Source organism: Xiphophorus hellerii, chromosome 12, assembly GCF_003331165.1.
Source record: "Xiphophorus hellerii strain 12219 chromosome 12, Xiphophorus_hellerii-4.1, whole genome shotgun sequence".
Lineage (NCBI taxonomy): Eukaryota > Metazoa > Chordata > Actinopteri > Cyprinodontiformes > Poeciliidae > Xiphophorus > Xiphophorus hellerii.
Window position 1 is genome coordinate 3734114 of NC_045683.1, and position 27957 is coordinate 3762070.

The following is a 27957-nucleotide window of genomic DNA, read 5'->3' on the forward strand; positions in this document are numbered from 1 at the left end:
TAACGTCTGTTTAAAATATTTTTCCCAGTGTTGTGCTTTTTAAAAACAAAAAAATAATTCAAACTTAAGCCATAAAAATTACAAAAAGATATATTTCTTACATCCGGGGAAAACATTTGCATGTTGTGAATACAAATTGATTTATTCACATAATTTCTCAAATAAAATCCAGGCTGACGTCAGCTACGGTGTCCGCGCGCCTGACCACGCACCACTCAGCTGTTGAGAAGAGAGCGCGCGCAGCACGCAGAGGCGGGACAGCAGCTGAGCTGTAGTTAAAGGTAGACCGTTTGTCCCGATGAATCCGTGTAAACAGCTTGGTTCTGTTGGTAAACTCGCAGCTGGGCTCGTCTGAAGGCTCCCGCAGAGAACCAGGTAAGAACCGAGATTCTCCCCGACCTCAGCCCGTTCCCCTCCCGGCTCAGCAGAGGCATGGCGACCTGTCGGAAGTTGCAGGTGCGCGCTCTCCCTTTTGATGTTTTAATTGGTTAACCGGCACCAATTAGCGAGCGGTTTGATTCGCTCCACCTTAAAACAGCGACAAATTAAACCAAGTCTCGTCATTTAGTTACATTTTCTGTGGATCATTTTGTCAACAGATACATTATTGAAATATACAAAAGAACAAAAAAGATAGGAGAAATATTAGTGCGTTTTAAAATAGCTGTTTGTATGTTTAAAGTTTGGACTACAGTGTGATCTGACCCCGTATTTCAGCAGGAATGTGATGAATAAAATCAGCTGCATGTGTGAGTGGGCGGCAGGCCAAGACAGCAACATTATTGTTCTCTGAAATGTTTGTCAGGTTCAGTCATATGTCAGACACCAAAATCAGACTTTATAGCCGTTTTCTCCAGTAATTTTATGCTGACCATCCTCCTGTATCCGTGATGCTGTCTGAGCAGACTGAGAGTGACTCTCCATGTAATGCAATACTTCCTGCCTTCTGAATAATAAATGGACAAGAAGCTTTCATTGACTATTTTCTGTCGGTCCTCCGTTTCCTCACAGCTTCATCAGCTTGAAATCCCAGTTTGCTCAAACAGACCTCAGGTGCTTTCTCCACATTTATATGTCAAATTCTGTGATATTATTTAGAGGGTTATTAAAATATGAGTTATGTCTCTTCCAGCTTTTGCACATCTAGAGACTGAAACCTTTGCTCATTCTTTTCAAAACAGCTCAACTCAGTGAGCATTTGTTTTTAAGTCTAAATGTAAATTTTTATCTAGATTTAGTTTTTCACTTTGACTGAACCACTTAAACAGATGAATATGCTTTGATCTCAACCTTCCCCTGCAGTTTTCCTCCTGGATGTTGAACCTCCACCTTTAGTTTCGAGTCCTATGCATTCATCAGGTTTTCTTTCAGTATTGCTCTGTATTTATCTTTCTAACTTACAAGTGACTTTCCATCAAGAAATAGGAGCTTGTTTTCAGGCAATAATTCCTTAATATTGATGAAAAAGTAAAACTTATAACAGGGGAAAATGTCTTGTTTTTAAGTGAAACAATCTGCCAATGGAAGAAGTACTTGTTCATCAATATCAAGGAATTATTGACTGAAAACAGGCTCCTATTTCTTGATGAAAAGTTACTTGTAATTAGTTCTATCTTATTTCAAGTGTACTATAATATTTGAATGAGAAAATAGACCAGAATTACCTGGTAAAATTTTGTGTTTTGCAGTGTTCGAAATAAAGAAACCATATTCACAGTAGGAAAATTGAAAGTTTCCTGCTGTGTCTTCCTTGATCTTCATGATTGTGTTTGTTTACTAAAATATTTCTTCTTTTCTCTGGAGTACAGTGTCCTCTCTATTTTAAAAACCAAAACATGTTCTGAAATAAAGTCTTTTTCCTTCCTTGTCATTTTTGCAGATTTTTCACCTCTTTCAGGTCTAAAGATGGGGAACGGTTCTATGAAATCAAAGCGTTACAAACCCACCGACGCCTCTGTTTCTACCTCTAATGGCCAAGCTCACAAAGACCACTGCGGCGCCTTCAAAAATTCCTCCCTGGACTCCCTGAGGGCCCGCGTGGAGGAGCTGGAGCGAGAAGGACGGCGGAAGGATGAGGAGCTATGTGCCAAAGAGCAGCAGATCAAAGGTCTTCAGGAGCAACTGGCCAAGCAGACCCGGGTTCTGTCCGAGCTCAGTGAGGAACTGCAGAACAAATGCATCCAGCTCAATAAGCTGCAGGACGTTCTGAAGAGCGGCGCCCCGACTGGCCTCACATCGCGACCACCTTCTGTCAGAGCCAGCGGAAAGGGCAGCCCCAACCTGAGCGTCCGCATCAAGGAGACCCTGAACAGAAGGAAAGGAGCTAAAGCCGGCGTGTCGGCAGAACCCACGTCCAGCAGTCTGCCCAAGTTCTCCTTCGAGAAGGCGCGGGTACCGAAGGATGCAAGGTGAGATTCCTGTTTCCAGAGACGAGAGAAAGAGAGAAAGAGACGAGCCCTGAGGCTCAGTCTGTACTGGCTCAGTGGGCAGTGAGTGGGAGGGAAGTGGGCAGCAAACAAACTGTGCAGAAATGAACATTATTCAGGTCAGCAATGTCCAGCTGCTGGTTACCAGTTTAGGTTCAATCCGACGGAAACTTCAAAAACACAAAATCTTGTCAATCAAGCTCAGCAACAATGCAGTTCAAAGTGCTTTACGTCCTGAAAACATAAAAACATCATATAATCAAGTTGTGAATACAAGCAGCGGACCTTACATCGGCCCAGCCATTGTTAAAATCATCAATATACATCAAATATATTGATCAATGTTTCATTTATTATGTTCCAAAAGCAACTGCTGGGGTTTTAGTCGAGATTTAAAGGAACTCAGTGTTTTGGATGTTTGTTCCAGATTTGTGATGCATAGAAGCTGAATGGTGCTTGTTTGGTTCTGGTTCTGGGGATACAGAGCAGACCAGAACCAGAGGAGTTCAGGTCAGAGTCCATCACAACACCTAGATTTCGGGTCTGGAGGACAGCCGAACAGTATACTCGTAGTATTCTGTCCAGTATTTTTGTTTTAGTTTCTACTACAAACATCTTAGTTCAGTTGAAATAAGACCGAGCTTGTCGCAAAAAGCATTTAATTGCATGATAAATTAAAACGACCTTGATAATTTCCATTCTGATAATTAATATTTTTTATTAATTACAGTTCAGTTCTAAAGAAAGACCGAGTCATTCTCCTGTCTCTGCAGGGACAAACTTGGACATATGCATGTGAATTCATCTCTTGAACGAACCTAAACCATTTTATTTATGGTTTGGGTATGTTTATGTTTCCATTTTATTTACGGTGTTTTGTTGCTGTTCTTTATTTTGGATATTTAAAATGCCTTTGAGGTTTAGCGTTACGTGCTCTTTACAAAATTAAAGTTTATTGCTCTTTGAGAGGGTGAACTTGCATTATCATGCCACTTGAAAATAACGACAGGGACAATTTATTGAGCAGCAGAGTTTATTGTGACAGACCTAAATAAGATAAAACCAACTCACAAGTAACTTTTCAGCAAGAAATAGGAGCTTGTTTCAAGTGAATAATTCCTTAATATTGGTGAACAAGTACTAGTTCCACTGACAGATTATTTCGCTTATAACTGGTACTGTTTTTGTCAATATTAAGAATTGTTGACTTAAAAACAAACTCCTATACCTTGCTGAAAAGTAAAATATTTGGACTAGAAGTTAGACCAAAAATACTTGGTAGGATTTTGTGTTTTTTGCAGTGTTCTGTGTTAATCCTCATTTCTCTTTATAATGTAAATCTTGACATTGAGGCTCAAGAAGCCTACAGAAAAACTGAATCCTTACAGCTGATATGCTTTTCATCAGCCCATCTAGATCGTCAGTTTTGAGCATGAAACGGTCAACAGTTGAATTCACAGTGCTGCACATGCATACGTCCAAGTTTATCCCTGCAGAGACAGGAGCATGACTCTGACTTTCTTTACAACTGAACTGTAATTTTATCGATCCGCGCTGCTCTGGTGGGTTACTGTATGTCCCGCCCCAACATAGGTTTATCGGATTTAGGAAGTAATCTGATCTCAGAATGCTGCTCATGGGAGGCAGGAGGCTACGGTGAAAAACACACTCTGGTTCAGTCTGTTTGACGTGATGCAGGAAGAAAATAAGTCCTTTTACGTCCTTAACGTATTTATAGTCTTAATTTTGAACTGTGGGACTATTGCAGACGAATAGCAGTGAGCCTGCATCCTGAACTGAAAAGTGTTTTCTTTTCTTCAGCAGCTGATGAGAACCATCATGCAAATCCGTGGGTTACACTGGTGTGGGAAAATCAGCCTGAGTTTTATTGCAAGAAGAAACAGAGCAGGAAACTGACGTCCATGTTTGGTCAGCATCAGTTTAACTCAGTTTATCAAAGTCGACATATTGGTAAGACGTTATTTGAAGCGGTGTGCAGAAGACTGACATGACACTGTCATAAACGTGACATAACACCTGTGATGAATATGAAGGACTCTTAAAAAATGCTTACAGTTGTTGTCATGAAGTTTCATTAGATCAATAGTGACACTTTTAATGTAAACTTGCTCTAAAAGTTGCATTGAAAGTGTCAGTTTTGCATTATTTGATAAATGATGACACCTTCAACGCAACAGTTTATTAACACTTGCATTAAGAGTTCATTAAAAATGTCAGCTTTGCATTAAAAGTGGGATTATATACAGAATGACACTTTATGACAACAGTCATAAACATTCAAGAAGACTGCTTCATGTTTATGACAGTATCATGTCAGTCTTATTTATGCATACCCCTTCAAATAAAGTGTTACTGAGATATTTTACTGCAACATTGGGAAACGTGTTTTTCTGTTGGTAGAATGGGACTTTATTACATAATCATAAAACATGTTATTGTTGTGCATAAATACAAGTGCAACTGACCTTTTAAAAGTTTATTTTAAAAGGAACAAGGAAGCACAGATTAGATATGTGTAGAAATGTAACACAAGACTGGATGGTTGTTCTTTGGAAAACAACCGTCTACATCAAAGTAGTGATGTTTGGAGAAAACCAAGCAGCATATCATATCTTAAACCAGCCAACAGGCACGGTGGTGGAGAGGTGGTGATTTGGGAGTGCTTTGCTGCCACAGGAATTGGGAACCTTGGAATCACAAACAGGATCTCCTTTATGTACCAAATTATTCGCGAGTCAAATGAGTCCATCTGTCTGACAGCTGCAGCTTGACCTGAACCAGGTCGTTACCGGGACAATGATCCCAAACTAGGCAATAAATTGACTGAGTCCTGGCAACGGCCCAGTCAAAGTCCAAACCGCAACCTAATTATGATGCTGTGTAGTGCAGAAACAAATGTGGGCCAAAGTGAATCCACAATAATGAAGCTGATGAAGTGGAACAGATGATCACGGCTGAGTATTTTTGCCGCTAAAGGTGGCTCTATAATCTTTTTTACATACAGATTTTCCACTTTTAGCTTTTATTTTTCTGCCCATAGATTTAATAAAACTTGTTACCTGCTAAAGAACAAATCCTTTTTATTATCACCTGTCCTTTCTTCTCAGATCATTCGTTCTGCTGCTCCTGTTGCTTTATAGCTCTGTTAAAAACAAACATTCTGAAAGCTTTTTTAGCACGTTGTTTGTCTGTTGAACTGTGCACATCACGCTTTTATGACAACTGAAAGGTTAAAGACCCTCATATTGTGCTATAATTTATTACATAAACCTCATCAGAGTAGTATCAGCTGCTGCAAGCCTGCTTTGCATTTCCAAATCAAAGGACAAATTACCTTTTGTCTTTCTGTTGCTTTTGCAGGATGATTGCTGTATGATTGAACAATTCATGCAGTGTCGCCCTCTTTATGCAATCCTCATGTTTAAAACATATGTTGCTAATAATCCCTGTGTAGATTATATAACCACAAACTGAAGGACCCATTGAAACATCCTCCTGTTCTGTGAGTAATCGTGACAGAATAATGACTCGGCTAGGTAAGAGCGAAGGACAACAGGAAAATCTGCTCTGAAAAATAACATTTCTGACACACAGAAAGGTGAATAAACAGACCAACAACTAAAGAAAGTGACAACTTTCAAATGAATGTCTGCAAACTTTTACAGATGATGATTTTTATGTTTTCACCACTTTACTTTAAACATATTCAGAAGAGAACCAATAGGCAGCAAATGGTCATCAAATGGTTATCACCCAGTTAAAAAAACAAGTGAGTAATGAGGATGTGGGAGTGCTGGTGGCTCATTGTTGTGTCAGTGTGGGCTGTGGTGGAGGAATAACAGAGGGAAATGATGATAAACATAAAAATTAGTTGGATGAGGCTGATTTTTATTTATTTTTTCCCCCCACTTCTATCCAGAGTTGCTGTTTTAGAGTGGTGGCATCCAGACTTTAGGCTGTGTGAATCAAATTGGTCAAATTCAATATTCTTGCTTTGCTAATTTTTTCTCAATTGATTATTTTCTTTTATTTATCTGTTTATCTGCATATCACCTTCCTAAAATAATGAAACCAGTCATTTTTTTACTTATGTATTTTTTGTTGTTGCCTGAAACAATGACTTAGGAACGTGACAATGTTTTTATTTTTAGCTGAGCAAAAAAAAAATATATATATATTTTTAATGAAACGGATTCGAAATGTTGTTAAAAAGGAATCTGTAGAAACAGTGTCACAATTTTGGTCTTTTTTTAATTTTATTTATTTATTTATTTTTTTTCCAAAAATATTTTGATGTCTTTTGAATGTGTTAGAGAATCATTTTCTTCAATAAAGTCTTTGTATTTTGCCAACTTTAGTGAACGGAAGCTCCAAAGTCTTTATCTTAGTAATTTTTTTTTATTATAACAAGATAAAAAAAACTGTAAAAATCTCACTCTAGAAACTATAAACTGCATCAAATGCTTGTGCTGAAGGATCAAATATGTGCAATTGTTGTATTTAGGTCAAAGTTCACGCAAAATGCCTGTGATCTGGGAAAACAAATCACAGTCCCCTGCAAGATAACTTAACTTAATTTTTATTTATTTATTTTTTTTGTTGTATGTAAATATTTCAGATCAAATAAATGTTGATGTCAGACAACTTGAGTAAAAACAAAAAGCAGTTATGCCATTATACTTTTATTTGTTGGTGGAGAAAATTATCCAGACCAATTTAAATATAACCGTCACCAAATATTGCATCTGATTTTCTTCTCTTGCGTTGATCTACATATTGTTAAGAATAAATAATTCAGTGTTTTCCTCTATTTCTTTTAGCTATGTATGGAGCAAAACACAGAATTATGTATTTTCAACAATATTTAGCACCCATCAATCATACCTGCGTCGTTTTTCTTTCAACGCGCCACGTCTTAAACTTAAGAAATTTGGACTCTGCTAAAAGAGCAGATAATCAGAGAGCAACGCTTCAAATTCTGAAAACGATATTGCATCTCCTAAACAATGAGGGTCAGACTGAGTCGTTTAAGCCTTTCTGTGTTTGACAGCGTAAAGAAGCTGCTGACGGACGCCCTGAACAAGAACCAGTACCTGAAGCGTCTGGAGCTGCAGCAGATCAAAGACATGGTGGAGTGCATGTACGAGTGCAGCTACCAGCAGGGCGAGTACGTCATCAAGCAGGGAGAACCTGGGAACCATCTGTTTGTCCTGGCAGGTACGCTCACCTGGGTCTGTCACCATTACAAATCTGGCTGAACCATGAATGATGATATTGTTGTTTATAATATAATGGTAGTGGCATAATAATAATAATAATGCAGGAACACATTCTCAAAGATCAATAAACTTTCAATTCTATTGAACATAAAACACTGGAACTGGAAGATATTTTAAATATTCAAAATAAATAAACAAAATTATAAATAAAATTAATTATGAAGTCTCTGTAGACAAAATTGTCCTTCAAAAAAAAAGGGGGCTAGTTGAGACCAAAACACCAGACTGAAGACTTTTGTCAACCAGTTTATTGTAGAAAAAGAGAAAAACAATAAATCTTGCAAATGGAAATTACTGAGTTTTAATTTATCATGCTTTTTATTGATTTATTGTTTATTGTGACAGTAACAATCAAATTGAGTTTGTCATAAAATATCAAGTCATCCAAGCAAGCCAGCTGATCGCATTGAGTGTCCAGGCATGAATGCCTTTTCCTGAGCAAGCGTATGATGAGAGTGGAGAACAACTACTTCCTTGTAACAGGAACAGAAACCTCCACTAACATATTTATCCTCATTTAAAAAAAAATCTAAGATCTCCAAGTTGATTCATTCAATGTATATGAATGAATTAATGTTTTTTTGTTTGTTTTGCACATTTGTTTGGGATCAGAACAAAGATTGACGGACATTTTTGAATTTTTTTTCCAGATGGGAAGCTGGAAGTGTTTCAGCAAAACAAGCTGCTCACATCGATAACGGTGTGGACCGCGTTTGGGGAGTTGGCTATCCTGTACAACTGCACACGAACAGCATCAGTCCGAGGTAAAGATTTTTTCCTCGTTTTTCCTGCAGTGAACACTGATTGTCCTCTTAGTTGTATGGATTTCTTTAGGTTTTTAGGCTGAAGCTATCATTGTCACACAGACTGAGCCCTCTGGGGGTAGAGCTTGTGACAATGTGTCAAACATAGTTTAACACACGTCTGATTCAGCGTCCCGTTTCTTCCTCCCAGTCAGCCCAGGCTGCGTTCGCAGAGCCTGATGTTTGTGTCCCAGGATGAGTGGAACAAGCAGACCTGCCCAGTTTGAGACAGAGAGCTCAGGAAAGTTTATCGAAAGTCATCTCCAAACATACAAGCATGGATTAAAAAGATTTGGTCATAAAAATAAAAACAAAAAGTAATATTTGGGACTTTAAATGCTAATCTACTAGTAAGCATATTTATATGCGCTTCATAAAAAGATGGAGAATAATAGGTTTCCTTTCATTCTTCACTATGTTCACTTTGTTGCCATCTAAAAGTATTCAAACCATTTCAGATTTTCCAGACTGCAACCCTAAACTTTGACATATTTTGTTGAGATTTTGTGTGATGGTATTCAACATTTTCTCCCATTTAAAATGAGTCAATAGTTTGTAGAAACACTGTTCACCGTAACTAGAACTGCGACTTCACCATCTTTACACATCTGGAGACTGAAATCTTCACCCTTTCTTCTTTAAAAAATAGTTTGCAAACAGTAGTTTTGAAGTCTTTCCACAGATCTAAATTGGATATTGGTCTGAACTTTGACTGGGCCATTCTAAAAGATGAGTATGCTTTGACATTAACAACTGGATTGTAGCTCTGGCTGTATTTTTGGTTTCTCTGTCCCGCTGGATGGGGAAGGTGACAAAGTGTGAGAAAGAGATATGGATCCTTTTGAAGACTGTAGTTTCTGTTGGTTTGTCTGAATCTTTGTGTTTGTTGTTACTTTCCTGATTTTTCTTAATTCCCCTCAAATATCTTCAGCTGCTCTCATCTTCCTTTATTCTCTTTTTGATATTTACTCAGCTGCATCCATCTGTCCAGTTACCTGTTCTTGCCTTTTTCTTTTAAACCGTTTAAAGTCTTCTTGATACTCAGGATTGCTTATTTTTAGTTTTCTGAATTTTGGTTCCAGAAAAACATCTTTTTTTCTGCCACCGGTTTAATTCTGTGTTTACATTCAGCTAAATGACATCAGCTGAGCTTCACTGCTGTGTCTGAGTAACACTAGTGCTAATGTTTACCTGGGGCCAAAACACACGGTCAGGGGACAATATGTGCAGCTTTGAGTTACTGTGTCGATCATCACGTCCCTATGCTGTCCCATTTTCAGAAGTCATTGATTTCAGAAACAAGTCGCTACATTAATTTATCATATCCAACCTACGTATATACTGTATGTATAACTAGCTCAAATTACATTCCACTGTTTGGTAAAAGTCTGCCACCTAGTGAAATAAACTGGTATCTGCAATTAACCTTAAATTAATTTATCCTTCAATAAATCAGTACTCAATAAAAGAAATACATGTCTAAAATTTGGGCAAAGATAAATGTCAAAAGCATATTTTTCATTTTGTTTTTTGCCAGATTATGAAAATGCTCCTCCTCACCCTATATGGAAATTCAAAATATCTACGGCATTGACATGGTGGCTTTATGGGGGGATTGTGATTTCTTTCATTACTTATTTTTTCATCTTGGACGTCTCTCTGAGATTAAATCTCTTCTTTCCAGGCTAGACTTGGAGTCAGTAATCCATGTTTCTATAATCTCCTGGTTGGATTATTGCAACTTTCTTTTATCAGTAATTAACCGGGTCATGCTTTCAACTAGTCCACCTATTTATTTCAGGGTGAATTTTTTATGGCTTTGTGTTGGCGAACAACAAATCCCATCACATTTCTTAATCAGCTTAATTTTCCTGATTTTGTGTCTTATAAACCTCATAATTTGAACCTTAGCTTTCTCTTAATTGCTCCGGATCTATCTCTGGAAACAAATCTCTCTGGGGAAAAAAAAAATCCCTGCAGTTTCTTGGCTGTAGTTTGCCTTACTTTTTTTAGCAGACATACACAGGTACAGCAACAGCTTTTTTCCTCCAGTTACGCTGCCTCCCGGTGGAGACATGAGGCAGGTTTTCATCTAGTTCAGCTTCCCTGTCATTGATTTGCTCATTTTTCCTCACAATCAGTGCACTAAATGCTTAGTTAGTGTCAAAATCCTATTCTTTGGTCTAGTTTTTGTTGCAGCAATTTTAGCATCCAAGTAAATTAATTTTCAAGAATTTACCAAAATTAGACTTTTTTTCCCCAACTTGTATAAATTATGACTTTTTCCACAGCTTTACGTGAAAGAACAACTTTGACATGAAGCTGCGTTAAAGTGGACACAGAACAGGATATGCGAGGTCAGGCCGGCCGCTTTGTTTTAAATCATATCCTGAAATAAATCTTTAAAACACTTTGGATTCCTGAATGTGACCCGACTTCCTCTGAGCTCTTTTGCTGACTTCTGAGAGCTCTGGGAAACCGGGGATGATGAAGTGAGCTGCCTTTTCCGTGGCTGTGTTGACCCAAGCTTACATGATACCCATAGCTTTGCATCCTGATTGCGTTTTTCCTCCCTGGCTGAGTTGGGTAGTAACTAGTTACATTTACTCAGCTACATTTACCTGAGTAATTTTTTTAAATGTACTTTTAGGAGTACTTTTACTACGCTCCATTTTTTACTTTTACTTGAGTAATGTTATTATGAAGTATCTCTACTCTTGAGTAAAATTTCTGAATTTTCTACCCACTGAGTGAAGAACAAACATGTTTTAACCAAATATTCACCAGACACAGACACACACCTGCAGTTTTTGTTAAATTTTTTTATTGAAATAAACTGATTTGGAAAAAATTAGTTTGCCTGTTGCTGTTTTTGTTATATGAATTATTGTCTGTTTGGTCCTTAAAATACCAAAATATCCACTTAACTTTATACTTATACTTTATACTTCATTATGACAACTTGTTATTAACCAAGAAATCACAATCTGACATAAATTTGTTATAAAAGTATTACTGATTAAACTTTAAAAATTATGTAGCTTTATGTTATTAAAGCTAAAGTTTAATCAGTAATACTTTTATGTCAGATCGTGATTTCTTGGTTAATGTCAAGTTGTCATTACGAAGACATTTTGAATAATGTCAACTTTGTATTAAAAGTGTCATGATTTACCGAATAACACTTTATGACAAGAGTCATAAATATTCATGAACACTTACTCATGTTCATGACAGTCTTATTCACAACCCGTCAAATAAAGTGTTACCTACTTTTTTACTTTTAAATATTAAATGAATCAGTTAGAACTTGAGTAGACTTTTTACCAAATAGTTTTTTTTACTCTTACTTGAGTAATTTCTTGGACAGTTACTTTTAATTGAGTAAAAATATGTTGAAGTAGTGCTACTCTTACTTTAGTACAATTTTTGGGTTCACTACCCATCTCTGCTCCCCTTTTTGTTGAGTAAAATGCCACTTACAATGTCAGGTCTGTTTGGTGAGGTTTGTATATTTAATCAACTACTGGTGAGCGGTGGACCTTCAGAAAGGAGCTCTGCGGTGACCTCAATGTTCCAGGTGAACTGGAAAGACTTTGACAGATTGGCTCAGCAGTGGAACGTTGTCTCTGCTACTGACTCATGTCAAACTGTCACAGCCACTTCCTCCTTCCTGAGGCAAGTTATGCTTCTTTTTATAGCGGTGAACAAAGTGAGGACGTGGGCTTTGGATCGGGAGGCGTTCCAGAACATTATGAGGAGGACGGCTGAGACGCGGCACGAACAGTACCGCAACTTCCTGCGAAGGTCAGACTTGAGGCTGAACCAAAGAGCGAATGTGATCTGTAAAATGGACAGATAAAATTATGAAAATAAATACATACTCTCATCTGAATCCTTCAAAACGAGGGGCTCAAGGTTTTAGAACAAGGGTGACCGAAGTACGGCCTGGGAACCATTTGTGGCCCTTGTAGTGATTTTCTGTAGCCCTCGGCTGCAGGTCAAGAATGATACAAATCTGGCCTCTCCATCACAGGTGCAGATGCAAACTTCTCAGAATTTTTGGAAATTTCTGAGTTGCAAAAGTCGAGATTAAATAAATTTTTCTAGCAAATCTTTGATTTTTCAAATTCAGAAATGTCCAAGTGTTTTTGTTTAGAAAATTTCAGAGTTTTTGGTGGAAATGTACTTCTTTTTTCCTATCTATCTTTGAACATCTATAATGTCTCTAATACGCTGTCATACATACATTCCAGTTAGTATTAAAACAAACCCTGACCAGCCTGAAGTTAATATTCCTGCTCATGATTTGTGCGTGTGCACATCTGACACGTTGTTTAACTGTTTGTTAAATTATAGTTTTGGCACAAACTATACAAGTTTAGTTAGTGGCCTTAACTTATTGCTTCTCCTGTTCTTTCTTTTGTTCAGCGTTTCACTCTTGGCTAATCTACCCGACGACAAGCTAAGCAAAATAGTCGACTGCCTGGAGGTGGTAAGTTATTCTGTCAAACTATCTCCATTCCTATTTGAAGGACAATTTGACTTTTACATGACTTGCACAAGTCTTTGGCAGCTCCTGGGAGCCAGGAGCACTGCAGATAGCGGCTGTCAAAATATCATTACCATTTGGCCATATACCATTACTGAATGTCAGCAAATTCATTCTAGCTCCAGTCTGCAAGAACTCCCAGATTTATCTTGCTGATGAACGGGGCCGATATTATTCCTGTCATCGCCGGGTTCTGTATGTTGTTACCCTAATTATTTGACTAAGGCCCCAGAAAGTGTTTACTCAAATGGGGGACGAGTGATTTCTTAAAGATGTGCCAGTGACAGGCTTTTGGTGTGAGATGACACAAGTGTGTGAAATTGTGTGTGTAGCTGTGAAACAAGCAGGAGACTGAGGGTGACTCCAGCTCTTCCTGCAGAAGCATTGTATTTCATCTGCAAAGCGGGAAAAAACTGAGCAGAACCTGCCAGCATCGGGGCAGAAAACTGCTTTCTCAGCCTCTTTCTCAGTGCAAACTTCAAGGACATTTGTTACGTTGGTTGATTATGCTGCTACTCTCAAGTGTGGGTGAAATTCTTCTATTCAGACATTTAGTAATGGAAGCTTTCTGCCTGTCGGGGGGCCAGCTGTAACCCGAGAAAGTAGCAGATGTTCACAGAGAATCACTACAGTTTTGTGAAAAACTTTTTTTTTTTGTAAAATGAAGTTTGGTGGGGTTTACAGGCATCTGTTTGTATGAACAGGAACAGATCACCATTTGAGAAATCTGATGTGAACTCTGGAAGGTAGTTTGAATTCCTGGAACTGAATCTGAAAAGTTGACATGTTTCCAAAGCGTGTTGAGCTGATTGGAAATAAAAACAGGATCTGCTGTAAATACGACGTGTCAGCAGAGGCCAGAATATGTGAGCGAAACATAAACTATTCCAGAGAAAATCAGAATTTCTAGGCCTGAATCAGTAAAAAGAAACAGAATGTGGAGAAAAATTTAGATGATTCTGTCTGTCCATTTTCTCCATCCATCTTTCCATCCATTCATTTGTTTTCCTTCCTTCCTTCTTTCCTTCCTTCTTTCCTTTCTTTCTTTGAACAAAAGTTTCATTCCAGAGGAAACTGTTTGTTCTGAGGTATCCTAAATCATTTTAGATGTGAACATTTGTCCTTCAGTGAGTTCTGGTTCTGACCTGGAGTCTCCTCCTTATGAATCAAAGCTGGAAGTTACTGTTGAAGCATCTTGTTCAGACAACCAACCACCATAAACCAGCTTCAATGTAGAGGAGCCACCAGTCCCTGATGACTGAGCTCCTTACCTTATCACTAAAGCACATCCAAGTCTTCTTATGGAGAAAGACCATTCGAGACTCTAGTGTCACATCCTCTTCTCTATTATCCATATTTTGTGATGTTAACTGAGAGTTGGAACAAAGATGGACTGAATTATCAAGAGATTTTCAGTGTCATTACGTCTTCAGGTTGGCAACCAAGAGCCAAGAAATTATCTTTACATCCCACCAACACCAAGATACTTTATGTCCTTTAAGGCAGAAACTTGCACCATGGCTGAAATGTCTTAATAAATGTCTAAGTTGTAATAATTGTTATTCAGTGACTCTCTAGTACATTATTTTATGAAAGAAAGTTACTGTTTACTTTAAATTCTACTCACCATTGTCATAAATTATGTCCAACTTAAGCTGAACTTTATGGACGACAATTTTTCATTTTACACCATTAGAGACAAACTTGATTATTACGATTCACTCTTATTGTTGCATTTTTAGACTTTACTCTTATCACAATGTATGGCTGGAAATATTTGTTCGATTTTACAAATGGCTCAAGTGCAAAGGGTTTTCTAACAACTAAGTTTTATCTGTTTTGAAGCAAAGATACCCACGCTGAACATCTTTACTCAGACTGCAGTGAGAAACCAGTCCACTTGGGGGCTGCGAAGGACTGGTGTCATCTTCAAACTGGTTTACTCCCATTACGGTGCTGCTCGTAGAGACATTGAAACATAGGCTGCGGCTGATCGATGGAAAGCCAATTAGAATAACTGAGCCGGAGGCAAACCTAATATAGACACAGAAAGCGAAGAGCGAGTGTCGATGTTCACCACTGACATAACCAAACCTAATAAGTGGAACTCAAATGTTCAGATTAAACAGAACGGTCGGACCTATATTAGGAAAAGAGCCACTTTTGAGTTTCTTGTGGACAGTGTCCCTTTTTTTCCTTTCTGGAAACATTTAGCTCATTTAAAATTCTGACTTTGCCGTCTGTTATAACAAACCCAGGACACAGTTCAGATACTGTCCATCCACTGAACAGCTTCTGCATCATCCGGACAGGCTCTATAAACAAAACCTTGGCATGTTGTCTCCGCTGTCACAGCCCGGCATTAAACTAGGCTCTCCTGAAGCGTAAACGGGAGGTAAACAATCGTGGACGCCCAAGGAAAATGCCACTTGTGTCAAGAGCTTTGACAGTAAACACCGGGGAATGTTTACACAGAGTTGCTCTGATTTGGTTTTGACAATGTCCCCATAAAGTCAAAAGGAATGCAACGGTGGACCGCAGCCACACCTGCTTGATCCCAGGTTATATTTCATCCTGGTGACCTTCTTTGCACATCTTCATCTCTTCTAAAAGTTTTACACTGGCTCTCACTGGTTTTCAAAAATAAAGGCATTAGTCTCCGCAAAAAGAGCTGATTGACACAACAGAAAATGAACAGATCTTAAGTGTCGCTTCGATTTATGAGTGGCATTAAGATGACTAAAGAATGACTTTACTTCTGCTCAAGCTGGTGTGTGTTACAAAAGGCAGCTGTGTCTCAGCTTATCAGAATATAAAATGTCATTTTACATTATTACTATTTATTAGAATACTTTAAGCATTTTCTCTATCTGTGTTACTCGTGCTATTTCATGTCTCCTTGATTTTGGTTGGTTTACAGTGAAGTAGCTCTGGGATAGATGGTTTCCTATATACAGATAAGGTTAGGCTATGTATGAAGAAGACGAGTTCTTGAAATGTTCCAAAAAATGATGTTGGACCATAGATACCAATTTTTGCAAAAACCTGGAAGGACTGCTAAGCCAACTTACTCCTTTTTAAATAAAACCAGGACATGATTTCCAACCTGTCAAACCTATGAACTAAGGCTGGGCATATATTGCATTGTTTATCATTTATCTTGATAAATTTCCTATCATGATGATAATTTTGATTTGTCGTTTTCATAAATTCCAGTTAATATTTAAAACTCCTGTTTGTTCAATGAAGGCATCTATAAACATCACTGAATTTGAAAATAGAGTTATGGTTTGCAGTTTAATGCAGGGATGCTTTTCAAGAGCAGCGTTTGTGTTTGTGGGGCTAAAATTACTGATACAGTCACAGCCATACAGTTATCTGAAAAAGAAGTGATTAATAGTTTTTGTTACTTTTATTGCTATTGCAATAGTACAACAAAATCTTTAAGTCCCAATTGCCACCTCTATGAACTTATGCAAGAACTTCATACTTTCAGTCACTTTCAAACTTTTATTATCCTAATTGTATCACTTAGATTATTTGTTCATTTTGGTTCAGCTCATCTAAAGTGATGTCTGACTATGTTTTGATTAATAGCTAGTTTGTTGAACTTAAATGTTTCCCTTTGCTGTCAAACCCAAAAACTGAACAGCATCCAGTAATGGCTTCAGTTTATCAGCCTGATGCTGATCACGGTGTAGCTCAGGCTCCCAGCCCGGAGGGGACTGTCTACCGGGAATTATCATGACAGAATCAGTAGTTAAATCAATAAAAAGCCTTGGTTCTGACTGCTGTTCTCTCCCGTCCCATTTTCCCCTCAGGAATACTATGACAGAGGAGAATACGTCATCCGGCAGGGAGAGGAAGGCAGCACCTTCTACATCATCGCACAGGGAAAGGTAAATAACTAACACCTAATGAAATCAAGGTGATATTGTAACAGGTTTTCATTTTTCATTAAAGTCTGACCATCAGAATCTGGTTTTGGCTAATCTAAGTTTTTTTTCTCTACTAAAACACACAAATGAGTTGGAGAAGAGATGCAGCTAAGGGTTGCTGGATAGTTGCTGAATGCAGATCCACAAATCTGAAACAAACTGAAAAAGAGCCGAAACACTAAATTTCTTTAAATCAAGGCTCAAACTCACCTGTTCAGGCTTTGATTTGATTAGCAGTTACTGGAACAATGATCAACATATTTGAGTTTTATTTGAGGATTTTGAAAAAATGTCATGTTTATGTTTCATAATTGATGACTGTAGGGTGTTTTTATGATATAAACTATTTGAACAAGCTTGTTGCTGAAATGTGCTGCACAAATAAACTTGACTTGAACTCAGAATCTGTGTTGAACAATTTGCTATTTGTTAAGAAGTTTGCAAGCTAAAAAATAGATTTTATTTTTGAAGTGTTTGAAAAAGCACACCTGTGTTTTTCCTCTAGAATTTAACTTGCTGATTAACATAGAGAGGCAAACAAAAGGAAATTTGGATAAATAACATTGAAAGATCAGTCAGTCAGTCAGTCAGCAACTACTGGGATGTTTTCAGACTGTATTAAAATAAAACTTGAACCAGAAAGAAAACATAATCTTGTCCTCGAACCCTTACGACTAGCTACAGTATGTCTGTGAAAGTGAATCTCACTTCTCAGATTGAGTGCTAAATGTCAGAAGTACAGAGACACTTGCACCAAATGAGACTTAATGAATACATGTAATATGGAATATTTAGAAAGCATTGTTGTGCACCAAATTCATCATTTTAAAAGCTTCAAGGTCACTTTTAATTAATATATTGAAGTTACTGTTGTGTTGTTGATGGCATTTTATAATTGAAGGACAAGGTAACAAGTTTATTGAAGAGAATAAAATCTTATTCCACCAGAAACTCTCCTGGTTTTGTCCTTGTAGCTGTGTGAGAGTGTTGGGCGGTTCAGGTCTCTAACCCGCTCTCCTTCTCCGTCCGATGAGTCAGCAACCCGATAACGACGTGGAAAGGCTGGAGCTGGCCACAAGGGAATTTTTTTAAATGCCTTAATAGGTCCATATGAGACGGCAGACCCAACCAAGCCTGGGTGAGAGGTCTGTTGTTTGGGACGAAGGGGGGCTAATACAGGAAATGGCTCCTCCACCCCCTGTGGTGCCCTCTGACCAGGGAGGGAATAAACTCCGAGAGTGGCTGCCACCAGGAAAAACAAGGGAAGTGAGGGGTCACAGAGGTCAAATGAGACACTTAGCTAAAACACACTCATGGCCATTAAGGCTGTGATGTCATTGTGGCGCATCTTAAATGGTAACGATGCCAAGAGTGGGATGTTTGACCTCAACCACTGTGGGCCGCTGGGTTTTTAAAGCCTACCAAACTATGGAGAAGTTTGTCAACATTGAAAGTGTTATTACTGACGAATACATTCAGACTGCAATCAGAAAAGCAACGAGCAAAGAAAAAAACCCTTTACTGAGAGAAATCCCCTTAAGATTAATATGTTTATTTGGGTAGGCATGCGTCAGGCCGCTTAATCATGCATGGCCCATCATGGTCAGATTACTGTTATTGAAAATGTCACTTTTCAAGTTTTAACACGATTTGTTTTGTTTTTTTACGATGCATGTAAAAATATTCAGAGAAAATATAAAGCACCTGTAAAAGCTAACCAGAGACTTAAATCTGCCTCCTGCAGGTGAAGGTGACCCAAACCACCGAGGCCTACAAACTGCCACAGGCCATAAACACGCTGCAGAAGGGGGACTACTTTGGAGAAAAAGCACTCATAAGGTAAACATGCTACGTAATAAGAACTTAATGAACTTTGTTTTGTTACAGTATCCTACAGATATTAGAAGTTAGTATATTTCACTTGACTGACTGTTGCAGAATGTTAAAAACTATTCACTGCAGGATTTGACAAAAAGTTTTTTGATTAATATGAATCAAAGAATAAAACAACAAATAATTCTAGGTGTATGCTTTTATTTTGAGTAGGTTAGATTAATATAATAGTATATGTACAAGTTTGTGTAAATAAGAAATCAAGGAGGTTCAACTCATTCAACATGTTGCTCCCAGAGTTTTGACCAAAACCAGAAGAAATGATCACATCAAACCAAAACCACCTGACTGGATCTCTGTTTGTCAACGAATGGAATTTTAAATCTTGCTTTATCTTAATACTAAAGAATGTTTTTAAGGTCAGACAACTTGTTGGGCTGCATATTTTTGAATGACGTTTAAACAGAAAAGGAGTTCTTGCATTTGTATTGAAGTGGTTTTTGGTGTCCATTTGTCCATTTGCTTACGTTTTTTGTGTTTTTCAGTGATGACGTCAGGTCAGCCAATATCATCGCTGATGAGAACGGGGTGGAGTGCCTTGTAATCGACAGAGAGTGAGTAGTTCTAGAGGTTGTAAAACGAACACAAAGAAATTTGCTTTGTATATTTAAGGAAAATCCCAAATACCAGCTGAAAATGAAACGTCACCTCCAGAGTGAGATGTGAATAAAAAACAAAAATATTTTCTGTCATTCTAGTAGTGTAGCTCTTAACGTGCAGTTGTTGCTTTGGCAGGACATTTGATCATACGGTGGGTAACTTCAATGAGCTGCAGAAACACCTTGAAGGCTATGTGGCGACACTTGATCGGGACGACAAGAAGAGACATGCAAAGTAGGTCCAATGTCTAAAGCTTAGATCAACAACAGGAAGAAAAATTGCACAAATAAAAGAAGTGATAATTTCTCATAATTTGGACCAGTTGGATTAAATGCAACCCTTCTTTCTCTCTCTTTATCATCCAGAAAATCTGTGTCTCGGCACCAGAGCCAGCCGCTGTCACCTGATTTCGTCCAGCTGAAGGAAATGCTGTCAGTCTTCTCTTCATCCAGTCCCTTTGATCACGTTGAAGTCATTGCTACTCTGGGCGTTGGCGGGTTTGGACGTGTAGAACTGGTAAGCGCTGAACTGATCTGACTGTGGGCCAAGTTAATGAACGACTGCGCTGCAGTTGTCCTGCATGTGGAAGCTCGTATTCATAGAGTTAACCCTAACCCTGCCTTTAAATGTTGAGTTTATTTAGAAAGTTCCCCAAAGTCGCAGTTTGCTTCATACTGATTTGCATTTGAAAAATAAAAACACCAGTCATAAACTGGTGTTTATGACTGGTGTTTATGCCACCAGTCATAAACATTCATGCTGATGTCATTACACTTCTACAGTTTAGTTTGTCAAGTCTTTTTCTTTTATTATGTATTGATACAAATATTATTTAGACAGAAATTCTCACTTTGTCAAATTAACTAGTTGGAAAATTTCCACTTGCCCAGGACAGCTAAAGCTAATCCTGGCCAAAGCAAACTGTCAAAATAATGCTCACCTATCTGTCATTGTACTTTCATATTTATTAGTAGTAACAAATATGAATCAAATAGTTGTTTAGAATTTAAAAAAATACTAAAATGCAAATCATAAATTGTCTAATTTATTAATCTAATGCAGTCAGAGTTGCTAAAACTACACCTAACTTTGCCAAAAGCTTTTTTTAAATTTATATATATGTTAGATTATGTAATATGTTTTTATAATGAAAAGATATGAATAGTTATAGTCATTATTTTATTTAAAATATTTTATTTATAATTTAATTCAAGCAAAGATTCTGAAATTAAACCTAACCAAAGTTCCTTGCCAAACCATTCTAGCATGCTACAATGCTCATGCTACCTTTTTATTTTGTGTAATTCTTTTCAAAATTTGTTGAAATCAGATTAGCAAAATATTAAATATTGGAAAGGATAGAAAACACTCAGGGAAAAAAAAATCACAAAATATATAATTAGACATTGATGATCCATCCATCCATCCATCCATCCATCCATCCATTGTCTGTTCACCCTTGTCCCTAATGGGGTCGGGAGGGTTGCCAGTGCCCATCTCCAGCTACGTTCCAGGCGGGAGGCGGGGTACGCCCTGGACAGGTCGCCAGTCTGTCGCAGACATTGATGATGTCTTTTTTTATCTAAATTGGCTAAAACACTTTGTCAAAACATGCTAACATGCTCATATTACCTAATCTTAACATTTGTTGTAATTAGATTTGTAAAAGGTTGACTTTTGTTTGCAATATAGAAAACTGTGTCAAAACCTGTAAAATTAGACATTAAAAAAAGTCTTATTTTATCTATATTATCTTAAACTTAATCTGGCAAAACACTTAGCCAAAATATGCTAACATGCAATCATGTTAGCATATGATTGCATGTAATATTATAAACATGTTTATAGTATTAAACAGGTTTGCCTGTTTAATACTATAAACATGTTTATAGTATTAAACAGGTTTGCCTGTTTAATATTATACCTTGTTCAAAAATTGTGTGGAATAAGCAAAGTATTTCGATAAAAAAGATCAATTTGTTGAAAATGTACAATAAAATAAATTATAGAAGCGGTGAAAGTAAAACTGAAATGTTGCCAAAACATGCTAACATGCAATAATGTGTAAAACTAATCTGTCATTTAATTTATATACATTGCACCGCTATACTACAAGAATGTACTACTAAATATTTACATTATTAGAAAAAAAGAACAGATACCATTTTAAAAAATTGATGTAAAAACTACAGGATACTGGAACATTTAATTTATAATCTGATGACGTTTACGGAAGAGATCAGTTATTATTAACTTTTATTAATCATACACGTCTGCTTTGAAAAATGAATGAGCTGTTAGACATTCGTCTCTGTAACCATCATGTGCAGGTGAAGGTGAAGGGTGAAGACATGACCTTTGCTCTGAAGATGATCAAAAAGAAGCATGTTGTGGACAACAGGCAGGAAGAACACATCCACTCAGAGAGGAGAATCCTCGCTGAAGCTCGCTCGGCTTTCGTTGTCAAGTGAGTGCCCCTGCCGGGCCTCAAAAACATTTCTAATTTTCATCCTCCGTGCAGAAACTGTGCTTCACCAATCTGGGAAAACAGTTCAGTGCTGATTAGTTTTAGATGAGATCACAGTCAAGGCTCTGAGCCGATTACATATTTTGTGTGGTGTAGGATGGCAAAGAATATTGAGATGTCTGCTGAGAAAAATATTGGACCAGGAGATTATAATGATTCAGTAAAAAACACAGATGTTACAGCTTTTTTTTTAGCCTTTCTTTCCACACAACTTCACATTATCTGTACTTTGCATAATTGGACCTGCTGCTACTTCTTTGGTGTGGTTGAGTGCCTTTAGTTAATTTAGTTGTATATATTGTTATTATTATTATTGTGTGTTTGCTTATTTATACTGTATATATTTGACCTTTTGCACGGGAGCTGCAATGGAAATTTCGTTGAATTCTGTTCAATGACAATAAATGCTATCTATCTATCTATCTATCTAATCATTTTATTTAAGCAGCTTGTGTTTTCTTTTTCTAAATTTGTGTGTGTGAAAAATTTTCTTTTCTTGTTTGCAGTGAAAACATATAAACATGTAATTCTGGTTCCTAAATATAGCCTTCTTAGAATTCGTGCCAAAATCAAACCAATTATTTACAATAGCTAATTTAGCTAATTCAGTTACTGATAATTTTACAAAGGTGATGGAGTTAATCTTAATCAAAGCTCAAAAAGCAAAACACTGAGGGACTTTCAGTGTTTTTCTTATTATTTTATCTTTATTTCTCCAGACTGTACCGCACCTTCAGAGATAATAAATATGTCTACATGCTGCTGGAGGCCTGTTTAGGTGGAGAGATCTGGAGCCTCCTCAGAGACAGGTGAGAGAGCTACATATTTTATAACATTTCTTCAAAGTCTGCTGTTTTAAATCATTTTGGTGCAGTGAAATCCTGCCTTAAAGAACTTAAAAACAGGTTCTGTCATCATAAATGCTTTGCATATTTTTGGAGCAGTTCTAATTTTGGCTGTTTTGTCTTTAGGGGAAGCTTTGATGAGCCGACTGCCAAATTCTGTGTCGGTTGTGTGACGGAGGCCTTTGAGTATCTCCATCGTAAGGGTGTCCTCTACAGAGATCTGAAGCCTGAGAACCTGATGCTGGATTCAGAGGGATACATAAAGCTGGTAATTAGTTCTCACTTTATTTCAATTATCTTCATTTTTGTCCCAAAATGTAAAATATAAAGTAAACCTTGCTCAAAACATGATTTTCCACCCAAACTCGCAGGCCAGGCAAGAAGAGCATTAATCAGAGTCAAGACGACTGATGGAAGAATCTGTTAACGTTACACTCAATAAATCTGCCTTTGTGGAAGAGTAGCAAGAAAAAAACATTTTGTTGATAAAAAATCATAAGTTTTGTTTGCTACTAGTGATGAAGGGGATGAAGGTAAACATGTGGAAGAAGGTGGTCTGGTCATACGAGTCAACTTTCTGTCCTCCAGAAAGATAATGCACATCACCTTGAGCACATCATCCCCCGTGTTGACCCTCGGTGGTGGCAGCATCATGCCAGAGTAGAGACAAAGATGAATGGAGCTAAATACTGGTCAATCGTTGACGAAAACCTGCGACAAAGAGTCTAAACATAGAGCTACAACGACATAATATATCAAAGTATTTCTATGTGTTTGAATGGCCTAGTCAAAGTCCAGGCCTAGAATACAGTTGAGAATCTGTGGCAAGACTTGAAAATTAATAGTATAAGTCACTTTTTGTTGACCTGTCTTATAAATATTTCTAACTTTTTTTAAAACATAGTGAAGTTAAGAGTTTTGCAAGTTGTGAAAAAGTTTACTTGCCTCTTTCATATGAATGACAGAAGTCGCAGCACAAAGGTTGAAAACATTTCAGTGGCTTTAGGCTTAAATTGGTAAATGTATAATCGTTGTCACCTAACATTAAAAATTTGAATTCTCATCATCTCCGAGACTGAAAAAAGTTTCAAAGGAAATGTTTTCTCTCATCGTTTGGATGAAAGGCCTTGTTATTAAGGATCAGAAGAGTAACAGAGTAAAATCCTGCTGTTTTTTAAAAACTGACTGATGATCATTACCTTTCCAGGTTGACTTTGGTTTTGCCAAAAAGATCCGATCTGGCCAGAAGACTTGGACCTTCTGTGGCACCCCTGAGTACGTGGCCCCAGAAATCATACTCAACAAGGGCCACAACTTCAGCGTGGACTTCTGGGCCCTCGGCATCCTGGTGTTTGAACTTCTAACTGGCAGGTCAGTGCACGTGCTCAGGTGACGGTGTTTGCCGACGGCCACAGAAAACATTACTGATCCATTTCTCTGGAACCCCACAGTCCTCCGTTCTCAGGAAGCGACCAGATGATGACGTATACGTTCATCTTGAAAGGAATAGAGAAGATGGATTTCCCCAAGAAGATCACCAGAAGACCGGAGGACCTCATCCGCAAGCTGTGCAGGTGGGCAGGATGAGTTATGGTGAACATAGTGATTCTTTCAGTTTGAGGGTTGTAACTCAATGATTTGCTGTGGTTTCACATTACGTTGCAGGAGGAACCCTGCAGAGCGACTGGGCAACCTTAAAAATGGAATAACTGATATCAAGAAGCACAGGTGAGAAGGAACTGAGTCAGTTTGGTGCTAATCTGATTAGATAATTGCTGTTTGGTGCAAGAGATGCTGCACAGCAAAAACACAAATTTTACCAAATATTTTTGTCTAGTTTCTAGTGCAAACATCTTAGTACACATGGAATTAGAGAAAACTAACTTTCAAGTAACTTTACAGCAAGATATAGGATCTTGTTTTATATAAATGATTTCTTAGTGTTGATGTAAAAGTATTACTTCCAGTGGCATATTAATTTTACTTATGGTGTGGGGAAAATGATTGTTAAAATTTAAATAATCTGCCAATGGAACGCATACTTTTTAATCAATGTTGCACCCCTATGGCTTGCTGAAAAGTTACTTGTATGTTAGTTTTGTTTCATTTTAAGTACAGTAAGATTATAACTACAAACTAGACCAAAATTACTTGCTACGGTTTTGTGTTTTTGCAGTGCATAGCTAAATGAAAATAATTTCTTACTCGCTTAGCAGTTGTTCTTTAAAACAAAAACAGATGCAAGGAAATTTGTGAAGATGCCATTGAAAGTAAAAAAAATTCAAGGTATTTTTTAAAACGATACTGATTTCATTACATTCAATCAGTTTGTACTTTTGAAAGGATTTGCCTTTATTTAATCACAACAGAGTAACAAAAAAGTTAGCGATCAAACATGAACTTTTAATATGTTTTACGTCTGCGTTTGTTCCTGCTTAAATAAAATGAAACTAACTTCCAGGGTTTTTAATAACTTGTCTAAAGGTGGTTTAATGGATTCAACTGGGAGGGACTAAAGGCGAGGACGTTACCATCACCACTAAGAAGAGAAGTAAGTATTAATCTCTATTCAAACATGGATGTTATAGCACTAGTGTCAGATCCTCACTGTATGATCTTAATCTAAAGTAACAGTTTAACTATTGCAAAAAATAAAAAAAATAAAATTGTATGGTTTATTTCATGTAATTCAGTCTCAACTTAAATTCAGTTTATGGCCAGTATCTTTGAAGAACCATAGAGTTTACAGGCAATTTTAAAAATAACCGATTATTTTAAAGTATGTATATGAAGATAAATATCACAAAGGAAATTTTATTTTAATTGTTTTGTATTTGGATGGCATTCTTATGCGAGTTTGCATTTTTTTTGGGATTATTCATGTATTGGTATTTTTTGGTCTGTTTAATCATTTTACTGCTTTCCATGGTTTCTTTGTTCTTTCATCAGCTCTTTAATCAGTTCAGACATTCCTTCTGTTAAGTTTCCCTCAGCTTCTCGGTTTCTTGTTTCATCCTCTTGATATTTCCAATCCCATTAATCCAATCACCTGTTCTATATATGCATCTGCATAAATACACACGTGTTTCCTACTCACTTTGTTTCAGGAGTCCAGATGCTTTATAAGGAAACCATTTTCTTCTGTTTCTCCTCTTTAGCTCACTGGACCGACTGACTACAGTTACTTTGATAAATACCCTCCGGATGAGGACAGTCCTCCTGATGAGCTGTCTGGTTGGGACATGGACTTTTGAGTGTTTCTTTGTGGCGACTCTGCTGCTCTTGGTGATTTCTAAACCCGACTGGATCAAACTCAGTCACGTGCCAGACTGAGATTGTAATGGCATTTAAAATAATACCCATCTTTAAAAATCTTTATAGGTGGCCCTTTATGCTTCCTTGAACAGATTAGGACAGGTCTATGTTCTATACAAAACATGTTCATTTTTGCACAAAATCATTCTTAGTTAATGAGATTTAATCTGCTCAGTTGCTGATATATATTTTGGGCTCCTTTCAGAATGAGCTGTTTTAGGGCCTCTTGTTACTTTAAGTCCAAATAAGCTGCTGCTGGCCACACCCACAAACTCCCACTGGACTTTGTGTTCTTTTGGGTCTACAGAAGATCTGGCCATGAAATTTTACAATTGAGTCAATTTTTTCCCGGTTCTTATTGTTGAATCATGAACTCTGACCTTAAAGGAAGTGAGGGAGACCTGCAGAGCTTTAGATATTGTTCTTGGTTCTTTTTGGAATCTCCTGAGTTGTTGATGATTTCTTGCAGTAATTTTGGTACATCAGCCATTCATGGGACGGTTTATCATGTTTTCTCTTTCATTAATTAATGGCTCTCACCTTAGTTCACTGAAACCCCAAAGCCTCAGTGACTTTTTTAAATTGTATGTTCTTGAATTATTTTAGATGTTGGGATGATGTTGCTTCATATTGTCAGATATGTTTTAAGTTATTTATTTATTTTTCAGGTCAGGCATTACTTTGAGTTTGGCGAGTGAAACTGAACACTAAAAATGAGATTCATCAGTTACTTCACAGTTAACAAGAAGACAAGAAACCGATTTGGATAGTTTAATTTTCTCGTAATAAATGAAACACCTTCTGAAAACTGCTTTCTGTATTTACTCTAGTTTTCTTTGACGGATATTTAATTTAGTTTGCTGATCTGGAACATTTAAATGTTGCAAAAACAGGAGAAATCTAAAAGGATAAATACTTTATCACAGCACTATATGCGTGGACAAATGCTGTTAAGCTGCAACTAACCTGTGAAATTCCTCTCAACTTTTTAAAAAGCTGAAGACAAGCTGAGCTGGAAAAGAAGCATCAAGTGGCCCTTGTTTTAACTGCATTATCCTCACCGCCTCCCCACCGACAAGACTTTGACACGTTTAAAAACACAAACACCTCCTCCGGCGAAATTATAAAGTGTGAGCGTCTCGTGGCGATGTGCCTAAGCTGAAGAAATATTTACAGATACCCAAGTCAACGCTGCGGTGGTCGGCCTCTTCAGGCGAGTTATGCTCCGTCTGAGGTGTTGATAATCTGTGGACGAAATGCAAGGAGGCCAAACCTTCCAAGTTTAACGTGACCAACGGTTTTAGGAGCACAGGCTCAATATGGCCTGGATTTTCCTTTTGTGTGTACATACATGTAAGTTTGTATATCTCTGTTTTCCTTCACAGAACCCCTGAAAAGAATTTGATCTTTTTTTTTTATTTGTCTTTTGGATATTGAATGTTTGTGAGCAGGATGTCCAGTGTGTGAATACCTGCAAAGAGTTTTCTGTTTTTAATAGTTATGATAAAAAATCATGTTAAAACGTTTTGAAGATTTCTGTTTGCATTTGTTTTTTTGTGACCAGCAACAACCAGACATGTTAAAGAACTGAAGGAACTATGAATTTAGACAGAAGAGAAATTATGTTATACCTGCAGCACATTTACCACTGCAGTGGCCTGTTTTAGTTCTGTTGATTCTTTTCCAAGGTGTCAGAACACAAAGTCTTAAAACAGACAATGTTCAATAAAATGTTGAGGGCTCCCTCGTTTTATTTTA

At 37.4% G+C, this 27957-nt stretch overlaps 1 protein-coding gene across 1 annotated transcript; it reads left to right on the forward strand.

Annotated features, from left to right (window-relative positions):
- Window positions 1–200: 200 nt before the first annotated feature.
- On the forward strand, window positions 201–27957 carry prkg2 (protein kinase cGMP-dependent 2). The gene is made up of 19 exons (XM_032577485.1): window positions 201–375; window positions 1880–2408; window positions 7498–7664; window positions 8377–8490; window positions 12231–12336; window positions 12961–13024; window positions 16903–16980; window positions 18764–18858; window positions 19398–19466; window positions 19648–19746; window positions 19878–20028; window positions 21843–21979; window positions 22759–22848; window positions 23011–23152; window positions 24092–24255; window positions 24336–24458; window positions 24550–24612; window positions 25369–25435; window positions 26043–27957. The coding sequence occupies exons 2-19, from the start codon at window positions 1906–1908 to the stop codon at window positions 26136–26138; spliced, it is 2328 nt and encodes a 775-aa protein (XP_032433376.1). The 5' UTR covers window positions 201–375; window positions 1880–1905; the 3' UTR covers window positions 26139–27957.

Coding starts and splice junctions, on each gene's coding strand:
- prkg2 (XM_032577485.1), top strand. CDS start 1,906: ATGGGGAACGGTTCTATGAAATCAAAGCGTTACAAACCCACCGACGCC. Junction 20,029..21,842: donor GGTTTGGACGTGTAGAACTG/GTAAGCGCTGAA, acceptor CATCATGTGCAG/GTGAAGGTGAAGGGTGAAGA. Junction 22,849..23,010: donor TGGAGCCTCCTCAGAGACAG/GTGAGAGAGCTA, acceptor TTTTGTCTTTAG/GGGAAGCTTTGATGAGCCGA.